The sequence below is a fragment of the Staurois parvus genome, unplaced genomic scaffold (assembly GCF_062004578.1).
Source record: "Staurois parvus isolate SC_StPar_1 unplaced genomic scaffold, SC_StPar_1.0 ptg000282l, whole genome shotgun sequence".
NCBI lineage: Eukaryota > Metazoa > Chordata > Amphibia > Anura > Ranidae > Staurois > Staurois parvus.
In genome coordinates this window covers 55847-69435 of record NW_028318078.1, presented here as the reverse complement: position 1 = coordinate 69435, position 13589 = coordinate 55847, and the positions used below count along the sequence as shown (strand labels likewise).

Here is a 13589-nt window from a genome sequence, read left to right as displayed (position 1 = left end):
ATTTTTGAATACTTCGCTCATCTCTACTTGCTATACATAAACTTTAGTGGCAGTTGACATCTCCTAGATTGTAAGCTCCAAGGAATAGGGCCCTCAAATCCCTCGTAGTGAACTGTATTGTTGCTCTATTGTCTCCCGTTATATTGTAAAGCGCTGAGCAAACTGTTGGCGCTATATAAATCCTGTATAATAATTTGACCAAAGGCTTGGGAACCCATGACCATCATACCAATATGAGCTTTCTGAATATCTCATTCCAAAATAATGGACATTAATATGTAGTTGCCCCCTTAATTTGCAGCTATAACCGCCTCCACTACAGGAACACTGTCCACAAGACCTGCCTATGTGGGAATTTTTACCCATTCAGCCAAAAGAGAATTTGTGAGATACTACTGTTAGATGAGAAGTCCTGGCTTGAAATTGACAGTCCAGTTTACCCCAAAATTTTGATAGCAGCTAGGCACAGGTTGTTTGAGTTATTTCACACCTAACTCGTCAAACCATGTCATTATGCACCTGAAATTGTGCACCCCAACTCAATAATTAGGAGGTGTGTCCAAAAACTTTGGCCATATAGTGTAATTAGTCTTCCTATAGTTAATTGTTGACTGTGCCATCTAATAGTTGACTACAGGGATATAGAATATGTTGTATGGAAAATATGATTCTGAAAACTTTTTGTTTTCTGAAATATCCATGGTAACTAGCAAGTTAATCAATTTCTTACAGTCCTATATTTATTTAGATAACTTGTTATAGATAAGGTTACCTGTGATCGTATAAAGTTGGGCCAAGCAGAATAACTTGCTGATGTATCGACACTTTATGGCTTGCCTTAATAAATGGCAGGATTATAAACAGCGAGGCCGTTGTTATGAAGTGGTTTGACTTAAAAATTCAGAAACAAGAAGGTCCTTGTTATTTTGTGAAGGAGAGCCATTTAATCTCTATTTTTTATACTTTCAGGTCTGCATTCAACTCTGTAACTAGTTGGAAGAAATGTTTAAAATTTGACTTGCAGAAGTTTACAGAGGTTACTTTTAAAACTACAACTATATATTTTAGCTACTATGTATTCAGACATTTTGAATGGCTCTACAAATATATTTTTGTTAATGCAATACATTGGTTTAGTTATGAAAGATCTTATGGCTGTCATTAAAGCGGAGCTCCACTCAAAAGCGCTCCACTCACTCCGCTTGTTTGCACACACCCTTCCCCCCCCCCCCCCCCGCCTCTCCACTGCCACATTTGCCACTTTTTTGGGGGGGAGGGGGGAGCAAGTACCTGGTTTTGACAGGCTACTGCTCCCACTTCTGGCTCAGTTCAACACTTCACAGGTCCCAGAAGACTACAGGACCAAGACACAGTGCGACTCGCGCATGCACAGTAGGAAATCGGCTGTGAATCCACAAGGCTTCACTTCCGGTTGCCCTTATTTGCAATACCAATATTGGAAACCTGGAGTCTAGTGAAGAACTAGCCTGGGTGATAATGGCGCTGGACCCCTGGACAGGTAAGTGTCCTTATGTTAAAAGTCAGCAGCTACAGTATTTGTAGCTGCTAACTTTTATTTTTATGGGGGGAGCCGGGAACTCCCTTTAAGTTGGGCTTGTTAATCTTCCTTGTAAATTCTTGTGAATAGTAGTTTATTAGAGTGACTTGGTTTCAATCTTCACTGAATTAATTTATGGGTAAGGTAATAAGAAATAATGAAAAGTGAAAATCTAATATCTCTTTTCTTTCAGGCAGAACATGCAGAGTGGTATATAGTATTTTGATTATAATAAATCATTCCCTCCAAAACTTAAAGCCGTGTTAAACCCAAAACCAATAATGTATTATATTGTAGCTTAGCAATCATTAAATGCAGTGGTTGCATCAGTTTTCTTTTCTTTGGCTTTTTCCTTCTGTTTTCACCTGTGATCTGGGCAGTAACACACCTCCTGTATTAGTGAGACACCACTCTGGAGGAATGAGTCAGGACACAGCAGACAGCAGCATTGTCAGTCTGGGGGGGGGGGGGAAGATAGTGTTTAAATGTATTAGCAGATTTGAATACAAAGAACAATTTAAACTAAACTCCAGGTCACACTTAAGTCAAACATATTTGTTTTCTTTTTGGGATAAAGGTTCTACATGAATAAATAAAAGCTGATCATTTTAATCACCCATGCCAGTGGTAAATGGATGGTCTCATCCATGTAAGTTCCTGGCTGAATCACCAAATGAAAATGAAAGAACTCCTAAAAAAGGAAACTAATACAGCCATCACATCTAAGAATTGGTAAGGTGCAATATATTAAATATTTAGATTTGGATTTAATACTGCTTTAACTACAGAGTTTGGTAACAGTGAACAAATTGGGATATACACCCATGTTTTTGGAAATTTTTAATGTAAACTTGAGGCTAGGCTAGGGGCATTCACACAACATGTTCTCAAACAGTATATGAACTTAACAGCAAGTCCTCCTGAACTTTGTAGCTGAAGATACTGTAGAGCATTCATCCTATAAGTCCACGGTAGCCTCACTGCTTAGATCACCCTGCTCCCCCTCCCAGCAGTGGCTCAGCAGTCTTTCATCTTTCTGCTCTCTGACATAAAAAGATTGGTTGTTCTGAAATGAAGAGCAGGGTGAGCGACGAGCTGAAAAAACTTCAGGGATTCTGCTGTAACTTTGAGGGTGGATTGATCCACAGTGTCTGCAGCTACAGAGGTCAACGAGGGCTTGCTTTTAAAGATTTCTGTATGTGCATTTCCATGTCCAGTAGCCTGTCATTGGCATTACAAGGGGGTCTTGCTCTCTTTGTTGATTTCTTAATTTATTTTACATTACAAGAGGAGGGAGAGTGCTAAAGGAAATTGGTGTGAGTTGGTAGTGGGACCTTTTGATGCCAAGTTCTTGCTGCTGGGGTCTCCAAAAGATATAAGAAACCCGTGGTTGATTCAGCCCATCAGCATCCACCAAAATGTGATTGTTTTTTTTTTCTAGTTAAAATTTGGTACCAAAATGTTTAGTGCTGTTGCATTAAACATTGGATTGGATTAAAGAAGCCCCAGACGTGGATGTTAATGAAGTACTATGTTTATTGAGACTGTACAGTGTTTAATTAACAGCAATAATGTTTTTTTTTTGTTTTTTTTTGTGCATTGTTTTTCAGCTTCCTCCGTATCCTCTCATACCAGCAGTTACTCCTCTTACAGGATTCGAGAGCCTCCCTGCCAATCTCTCTGACTTACCTGCTGTCTGTATCACCCCCCTGCCTGCTCCCTGTCAGTATTTCCCTCCAGGTGTGGTTATGCCCAACCTTCCTGTCACCCCTGCAGGGCCCCCATCAGGGCAGACAGTCAACCCACAGTTGGTGCTACCATATGAGACCAATCTTGTGCCAAATACTCAGGTTGCTCCTGTACCTTTATTAGCAGTGGCAACATCTGGCATGCCAGGATTACCAACCCCGCAGCCGCTGCCACAGCATTCTCAGTCACAGGCGTACCAGGCCTCTTTTCAGCAGATCATTCAGAGTGATGTCCCTTCTTTTCATCTCTCTCCGAGTTTTCCGCCCGCGTCACAACAATCCCATCTTCCTCTTCCTCCTCAGTCACATCATCCAAGCATAACTCATCCTCCCGATCAGACTACATCTGGGGCTGGGAACCAGGTAATATTTTGCGACATTGCTCTGATTTCTACTTTCTGTCACAAAACAAAAATCCAGACCTTAACCATGGGTTTGGGCAAGGACATGATTGGTAGGTCTGAGAGATCCCATTTGAATAGAGGAAAAACTGTCAACGCGCATACAAGGCTTTTTCTATAGAAAGAGCACGCAGACATGATCTAGTCATTTAGACATGTCAGCCGTATGTGATTTCATGCGTACATTACATGGGCATGTGGACAAGGCTGCCAGAATTTAAAGTAGTAGTTCATTTTATCTGTTTCTAGAATAACAGGAAAATAAAAGTCATTTTTATTATCTTTATGTAGCAGCTGCTAGTGTTAATATTTTTAATCTGGAGAAATATAAAATCAACTGTCAGTCAATTGTCAGGCATCACAGTGGCTATGTGGTTAGCACTTCCGCCTAGCAGCACTAGGGTTGTTGTTTCAAATCCCAAACATGGCTCTACTTGCCTGGAGTTTGCATGTTCTCCCTGTGCCTGTGTGGATTTCCTCTGGGTACTTCAGTTTCCTTCCCACACACCAAAGACAAGCTGGTAGGTTAATTGGCTCCTGTGTAAATTGGCGCTTGTATTTGAATGTATGAATGTGAGTTAGGGACCTTAGATTGTAAGCTGTTTGAGAGCAGCGCAATATATGAGTAAAGCGCTGCATAAATTGGCTGTGTTATATAAGTACCTGTAATAAATAAATAATTTGTAACAATATACCACTGATGAACTTGTGGAAATGACAGAATTTTAACTTTGTATTGCTAAGTTAACATGTACTGTAAGTAGGCATGTGCAGTTCGTTCAGTTGAAATTCAAACAAAATGTTCATTATTCAGATGTATCTGAATTTCCGAATTACAATAGTAAGTTTAAATGAATCCAAAATAACAAATCAAAATATAGTCTAAAATAATGAATTATCGAATTTGAAACGAATTCAAAAACAAATTTGAAATGTAAACATATTGCTGACTATTGCTGATTTCCTTCAAAGACTGTATTAGTGTTAATATAGCCATCTTCTGAAATTCAAACTTCAAAAACCAAAAAAAGCGCAGTGAGACCTATCTAGTAATAGAAGATTCCTCCATTGTGGTGAGTGTAGATCCATGTGGGGTCACCTGGAACACCTAGAAGTGGTCACCTGTTTTTTCTGTTACTAATGGCACCAGCACCTATTTCACCTATCTTTTGGGCTTCAAGCAACTATTATTTGAATGGGACTTACGGATACAGTGGACATTATTTGTATTTTCTTGTGTTGTCCATTTATATAATTTTTTCAATTTTTTGCATTTTCACATTTGGCAAATTAAGTAATTTTGGTTCACATTTTTGGCAGCACAGTCTATATACACATTTATAGGGCTCACTAATGTGGAAGGTAGACACATTTTGAAGACTACATCAGCCATAATCACACTCATCTGTGTTTCTTTATTTTTGGTTTCTTTTGGTTTTGCCTGGGGTGGAGAGTTTTCATTGGTATTTAAACTTTGAAAATAATAAAATAAAACTTAATAGAAAATAAGAGTAAAATATAAAAGAATATACTAGAAAATAAAGGAATAGAATATAAAAGAAAGGAATATAAAATAAGAGAATGGAAAAAATAAATTAGAATATAATAGAATGGAAAGAATATAGTCCTCTTTCGAATTTTGAAAAGATTGAAATAGATTATAACCATTTTTCGATATTTGAATTTAAAAATTCGAATAGAATAGAATGTAGCCGTCTTCTGAAATACGAATTTCAAATCGAATAAGAGAAGAGAATAAACCAGAATAGAATAGAAAATAAAGGAATGGCATAGAAAAAATAGAACAGAATTGAAAAGAATAGAATAGAAAAAAATAGAATAGATGAATATAAAATAGAATATAGCTGTCTTCAGAAATTCAAATTTCAAAATTCGAATTTCGAATAGAATACTATAGAATAAAATAAAAATAGCAAATTATCTGAATTCAAATTGAATTTGAATCAAATTTGAAAACAAATTTGTATTGTAAACATAGTGCTGATTTCTTTCAAATACATTATGCTGGCCTTACACTGTTAGAAAATCATTTGAAAAAAAATAATCTTATTTATAAAGATCTGTCAAATGTGCACATAACGCCATAATTGTATTGATATTTGTCCCCCAATTATTGACATAGCGATAGATAACAACATAAATAGTAAATTTTTCAAAGATTGATTACACTTATGGGTTTAACATGCGCATGCTATGTTTTTGAACTCTTTTCAATCGATTCCACTACTAATGTTTAGAAAATCGATTTTTTTAGGCTAAAAAAAAAAAATCCAATATGGCGGTTAGGTTTTTTTTCACCATAAATCGACATTATCCTACTAACGTTTCAAAAGTCGAATGATAGAGCGTATCTAATGCTTTTTCCATTTATTTTCTAGCCGTGTATGGCCAGCATTGTTAATATAGCCGTCTTCCAAAATTCGAATTTCGCAAAGAATAGAATAATAGAAAATAAAAGAATAAAAATTAAAAGCATAGAATAGAAAATTATAGAAAATAGAATGGAAAAAAGAATATAGCTGTATATAGAAAATATGAATTTTGAAAGGAATAGAATAAAAAAAAAAAGAGTAAAACAGAATAACATAGAAAGTAAATGAATAGAAAATAATAGAATAGAATTAAAAAATAGAATGGAATATAGCCTTCTTCCGAAATTCAAAATTTAGAATAGAATAGAACCAGCTATTCTTCACAATGAATGTGGATTGAGTCTATATTTGCGATTTGAATTAGATTACAAATGCAACTAAAGGACATTAGTAATTTAACGAATTGATCCAAAACTAAATTTTTTCATTCTGCACATGTCTACATGTATGGCTGTTAAGTGTATTATATGTACAGGGAAGATTTTACACTGAAATTTGATTCATCTTCAACATGCAGAAGAAAAAAAGTTATAAGAATTATTTAGGACAAGTACAGTTTACCTAAAATTTAAAAGTATAACTAAACCCAGTCATAATGTCCTATAAGCTATGGTGTATACTGAACTCCAGGAAACCTAAAATTCTTCTCTTAAAGTGGGACTGCACCCACTCTGCAAGGGTTAACTGCTTGTTTTGTGCTATGCTTAGCTGCTATGCTTAGTAAAGCATATTTACTTCCCTGCTCCTCTGCACTGCAAGATCAATCCCCACAGCTTCTTCTTCCCTTTGCTTTGACGGTCCATGTTCTTCTGAAGTCATCAAGATTGATGCAGTGGCCATAGCCCTGTGTTGGATGTAAAAACGTTGAGAACAGTCCACTGCTGGGGCATGTGGGAGTGCTATCTGCCAGGGGTGCATCCCCACTCCAAGGGAGGATTTTTAGGTTTCCTGGAGTTGGGCTTTAGCGTGTTTGTACACTGTTTTTATGTGTGGATAGATTGAAGGATGGTCACAGGCCAACTGACCCCTCTTCGTTTATTACGTAAATACAGGTTTGCTTATACAGTAATTAATTTTCCTTTTTTCTAGACCTAAATAAGCATTTAACCCTTGCAGTGTCGGTGCAGTCACACTGCAACAGAACATTTTGTTTACTAACAGTCTAACTCCCTGTCAGCTGGGCACACTACTCGGGATAGCTGTGCGCAGCACAGCCGTCCTGAGCAGTGTGCTTACAGTGAAGCACACACCCCCCAACGCCTAGTAAAACACTCCATACACACAGTTAACCCTTTGATCGCTCCTCACATTTACCCCTTCCTGCCCAGTGTCAGTACAGTGTCAGTGCTGTTTTTTAGCACTGATTACTGTATTGGTGTCACTGGGGATGTTGGTGACATGAAGTTTGATCCCCCCGGTGTCAGAAGTCCCACTAAAAGTCGCTGATCGCCACCATTACTAGTAGGTAAAAAAAAATCCCAGTATCTATACCACCATTTGTAGATGCTATAACTTTCATGTAAACCAATTAATTTACACATATTGGGATTTTTTTTTAGCAAAGACATGAAGCAGAATACATTTTGACCTAAATTTATGACGAAATTAGATTTTTAAAATTTTTTTACTGGACATGTTTAATAGCAAAAAGTTCAAAATATTGTTTTTTTTTTTTCTCAAAATTGTCGGTATTTTTTTGCTTAAAGCACAAAAAATTAACACACAGACGACCAAATACCACCAAAAGAAAGCTAAATTCGTGGGAAAAAGACGTAAATTTCATCTGGGTGCGGCGCAGCATAACTGCGCAATTGTCCGTTAAATTAAGGCAGCTCCATAACAGAAAAAATGGCCTGGTCAGGAAGGGGGGTAAATCCTCTGGAGGGCAAGTGGTTAATGTCCACATCCATTAACATCCTTTTTTGTATGGAAGAAAACCCTATTTTTCTTCCATTAAAAAAAACAGACGAAAAACGGATGGAAATACGGACGTAAACTGATGAAAAGTGGATGTAAACTGATGTGAACTGATGTGTTTTTTTTTTTTTCATGGAAAAAATGCGACTGAACTGATGGAAAAAAAAAAGAATGCCGTGTGAAAATGGCCTAACAACGCTTCTCAGTGGGGCTGTAGGCTAGTTGGGTGTGTGGGAGGCACCTCTATGTGCTGAGAGCATTGGGTATTTAATCCTTGTTGCTGCAGCAGCTGTTAGAACAAAAGGTATACTGTATGTATTGCTGTATTTGTAGCCTGGTTGCATTGCAGTAGTAAATGAAAAGGATTCAGTTGGGCTTCAAGACCCCTGTCTGTCTGTGTCTCAGGGATAAAAGCAATAAGACATTTTTCAAAAGATAGAGGAAATCACCTTTTAGTTGTCACCACAGGAGGTGTCCCCCAGTGAAAGATTTCTCACCACTAGATGTGCACACCAGAAATTTTTGTTTTGGTTCGGATACATTTGTTCATTGAAGAATTTTGTTTTGTCATTCATTATGCTGAACCAATTTGGTTTCAGAATTTGTTTTGTATCTTCGGCATTCGTTTTGTACAGATGAAACTCAAAAAATTAGAATATCGTGCAAAAGTTCATTTATTTCAGTAATGCAACTTAAAAGGTGAAACTAATATATGTGATACTCATTACATGCAAAGCAAGATAGTTCAAGCTGTGGTTTGTCATAATTGTGATGATTATGGCTTACAGTTTATGAAAACCCCAAATCCTCAATCTCAGAAAATTAGAATCTTGTGAAAAGGTGCAATATTCTCGGCTCAAAGTGTCCCACTCTAATCAGCTAATTAAGCCATAATATCTGTAAAGGGTTCCTGAGCCTTTAAATGGTCTCTCAGTCTGGTTCAGTAGGAATCGCAATCATGGGGGAAGACTGCTAACCTGACAGTTGTGCAGAAAACCATCATTGACACCCTCCATAAGGAGGGAAAGCCTCAAAAAGAAATTGCAAAAGAAGTTGGATGTTCCCAAAGTGCTGTATCAAAGCATATTAATAGATGACCACAGCCTGGAGAGGATTGTCAGGAAAAGGCCATTCAAAAGTGTTGGGGACTTTCACAAGGAGTGGACTGAGGCTGGAGTCAGTGCATCAAGAGCCACCACACACAGACGGATCTTGGACATGGGCTTCAAATATCGTATTCCTCTTGTCAAGCCGCTCCTGAACAACAAACAACGTCAGAAGAAAAACAGACCTGGTCTGTTGCTCAGTGGTCCAAAGGCCTCTTTTCTGATGAGAGCAACTTTTGCATCTCATTTGGAAACCAAGGACCCAGAGTATGGAGGAAGAATGGAGAGGCACACACTGCAAGATGCTTGAAGTCCAGTGTGACGTTTTCACAGTCTGTGTTGATTTGGGGAGCCATGTCATCTGCTGGTGTTGGTCCACTGTGCTTCATTAAGTCCAGGGTCAACGCAGCCGTCTACCAGGAGATTTTGGAGCACTTCATGCTTCCTTCCACAGACGAGCTTTATGGGGATGCTGACTTCATTTTCCAGCAGGACTTGGCACCTGCCCACACTGCCAAAAGCACCAAAACCAGGTTCAATGACCGTGGGATTACTGTGCATGATTGGCCAGCAAACTCGCCTGACCTGAACCCCATAGAGAATCTTTGGGGCATTGCCAAGGGAAAGATGAGAGACATGAGACCGAACAATGCAGAAGAGCTGAAGACCGCTATTGAAGCATCCTGGTCTTCCATAACACCTCAGCAGTGCCACAGGCGGCATTGAGGCAGTAATTGCTGCAAAAGGGGCCCGAACCAAGTACTGAGTACATATGCATGCTTATACTTTTCAGAGGTCTGATATTGTTCTATGTACAAGCCTTGTTTTATTGATTGCATGTAATATTCTAATTTTCTGAGATTGTGGATTTGGGGTTTTCATGAGCTGTAAGCCATAATCATCACAATTATGACAAATCACGGCTTGAAGTATCTTGCTTTGCATGTAATGAGTCTATCTCATTTATTAGTTTCATCTTTTAAGTTGCATTACTGAAATAAATGAACTTTTGCACGATATTCTAATTTTTCGAGTTTCACCTGTATATTCAGTGATGCGGGAAGAGTCGAAATATTTTGCAGGTTTTTTTTTTTTTTTGCTATATACATATATTCATTTTCAGTTTTTAGATTTTGTGTGGATTAGTTATTCATGCATTGAATGTATTCAATCTTTTTGATGCAACAAAATAAATAATGCAAAATTTGGTGGCCCCAGACCTTTCAAACCTAAGAATTGCATTAAACTGTGGAACCAAACTGACTGACAATTACAAATTCCATTTAAATCACAAATTTACTTGAATCCAAATTATCTAACGAATTTGAAAATGTAATTAATTACCCCATGGGCCCCAACTACTATTGCATTGTGTGACGTCATCCAAATGAAACAATTGTAACCTCAACCACAACTCAATGGAGTATATAAATAAAGAAATGGGAATGATACTAAACCTCAATCAAATCTATTAATAATTAAAATGTAAGGTGCTGCTGCTGCTGTTTCAAAATATGAAACAATTTGTTAATTTCATTGTAACTTTTTTTTTTTCTAATTCATTGACATTCATTCTTATGTCCATTCAGAGTTTTTCATACATCAGAATCTCCGAAAATCAAATTTTCATCCAAAAAAAAGTTTAATTTCAAAACAAAATGCACATTTCTATTCACCACTACCTCTGGTGACTGCCCAAAAATGGGATTTGACATCACATTCTGTACCACAAACAATGAGCACTGGGATCAATAGTGAGGGTGAATCCAACACAGGAAAGGTTTGCCTTTGTCAGTGTCGGTAAACTTGTTCTGAGCAATGATACAGCCTAATATGAAGCTAGTGCAGGTGGACAGGAAGTGACTAAAAGAGGCTGGGGGAAATCAGCAGCTCTGATTTGAAAAAAAAAAATGAAAAATGGCAGTTTAATGATTTATTCTGTTTAGCTAGCCTACTCTCATTTATAGTTTAGATCTACTTTAATAGAGAAACCCAGAGAATTAAAATGTTCAAACAACCCACATACGTACAGTTGTGTTCAAAAGTTTGCATATTCTGGCAGAAACTGTGAAATTTTGGCACTGATGATGAAAATATGACTGATCATGCCAAAAAATGCTCTTTTATTGAAGGATGATGATCATATGAAGCCATTTATTATCAAATAGTTGTTTGCGTGATTTCTGTTGTTATGATTTAAAAAGGAGCCAAATGACCATGATCAAAAGTTTACATACCCTGAAATGCTTGGCCTTGGTACAGACACACAAGGTGACACACATGGGTTAAAATGCCAATTAGAGGTTAATGTCCCACATCTGTGGCTTTTTAAATTACAATTAGTGTTAGTGTATAAATAGTCAATGAGTTTGTTAGCTCTTATGTGGAAGCACTGACTAGGCTAGATACTGAGCCATGGGGATCAGAAAAGAACTGCCAAAAGTCCTGCATAAAAAGGTAATGATCAGTCATATTTTCAATATCGATGCCAAAATTTCACAATTTCTGCCAGGGTATGCACATTTTTCAGCACAACTGTATGTATCGGTGCCCATGGTTAAACTTTCTTTAGGAGTCCCCCTAGAGCCTCTTGCACACTGCAACTTGAAAAAGTTCAGTACAGCTTTTTTTTTTTACTGATCTAAAATGCAGCCCATTGTTTACAATGTGCTTGTACACACAGGCACGTAAACAAGTGCTGCGTATTCTTGAGTAAAAAAAAAAAATACAAAGTAAAAAAGTGCAAATACAAGCATATGACCATATCTACATAAAGATTTTGCAGAGGGAGGGTGTATTGTGCATTCGCGTAAATATGCGCAAAGCAGACATCTGAAATTACGTCCAGAAATGCTGATGCTCAAAGATCAGTACCATGTGCAAGAGGCCTAACATATATAATGTACAAATTATGAGATTGCAATTTTATTTGCTGTCTGTTATGATAAAAAACATACATTGCTTTTAGGAACTTGGTGTTGCTGAGTTTAGTTTCAAACACAAGTTGCAAACGGGTCAGTAGAGATTATAATAAAGTTGGGTCTCATCTACATGGGCATTGTTCTACGGAGTAGGAGTGGCCACTGTTGCTTTAAATAAGCTTTAACCCTTTTGCTTGCCAGAGCTGTTTTTTTGCATTTTTTGCACACCTTTAAAAAATCTTAGGCCTGAAGATTACACAAAACACCCAAAACTTTATATAATTTCTAAAAGCAGACAACCTAGAGAATAAAATAGTGGTAGTTCCAATTTTTTATGTCACACGATATTACCGCAAAGGTCTATGAAATGCAACATTTCAGTAAAAAAACACACTAAAGTGAGTTTTAGGGCAAAAAAATGCAATAATTTACCCAAATTTTGGGTAAAATATAAAAGATGAGGTTGTGCTGAGTAAATAGATACCCAACATGCCAAATCTTAAATCTTGGTTCTCTATATTTTCTATAGGCGACATTTCAAAAGACCCTATAGATGATCAGTTTAGTGTTACGGGGGAGGTCTTGTGCTAGAATTATTTCTCTCACTCTGGTGTGTGCGGAGACATGGAACTTGTGTCTCACAATCGACGGTTTCACGTGTAGGCAACTAGATGTGGGCGTTTGTGCGTATATTTGGTGGTGGTGGTGGGGGGGGGTTCCTGTAACTTTTTTTGGGAGGGAAATGTTATGTGCCTGGGTGTAACTTTGTGTTAGGTAAAAAAATTTTTATTAAAACAATAAAAAGTCCCCTATGTGGTGATTTTTAGGTGACATGATCTCTTTATTGAGACATGCAAGGTCTAAAAGACCCTGCAGGTCTCCTCTGGCATCCATTCAATGTATTGCAATGCAGACCACATTGCAATACAGTGCTTCTCGACTGTGCTAGCCGAGAAAGTGACAGAAGGGGAGGAGAGCGGAGTATGCCTGTCAGTTTTCTACACAATCCCGGAGGCTGCAGCCAATGGATTGTGTATAACCTCCCCACTGTCAGGTCCATACAAAGTATGGACCTGGCAGCGAAAGGGTACTTTTAGCAAGTTTCAGTTTAACTGCTTCCCGACTGCCCTATAGCAGAAATGCTGCTACAGGGCGGCACGGGTGCGCAAAATCAAGTGTGTGTGTATGTATATATATGTGTGTATATATATATATATATATATAAAAATATAAAAATCACGCTCCCGCTGTTTTCGAGGTCTCCGCGGGTGCCGTGATTTGATCCCTGAGGGATCAATCATCCAATTTAGGCCAGTGATGGTCAGCCTAAATCAGATGATCGATCCCTGTCCTATCAGGGATCTTCCTGTACCTGTTTACAGTTACAGGTACAGGACATGATGACATCCTCTCTCTCTGTGCACATTCCTTCCCAGAGAGAGAAGAATCAACACACAGTAAAAGCAGCACCCTTTTACAGTTTAGAACACTTTAGGACACATTTAAGCCCTAGATCCCCCCCCCCCCCCCAACTCCTTCACTGCC

General features: G+C 37.9%; 1 protein-coding gene across 1 annotated transcript in view; it reads left to right on the top strand.

The window, feature by feature from the left end:
• The window catches only part of WNK2 (WNK lysine deficient protein kinase 2), a 279574-nt gene that overhangs the window by 234169 nt on the left and 31816 nt on the right, over positions 1-13589 (top strand). The window contains exon 12 of the mRNA XM_089681993.1: positions 3169-3669. Coding sequence (XP_089538119.1) covers positions 3169-3669 — 501 coding nt within the window. The remainder of the gene's footprint in view (positions 1-3168; positions 3670-13589) is intronic.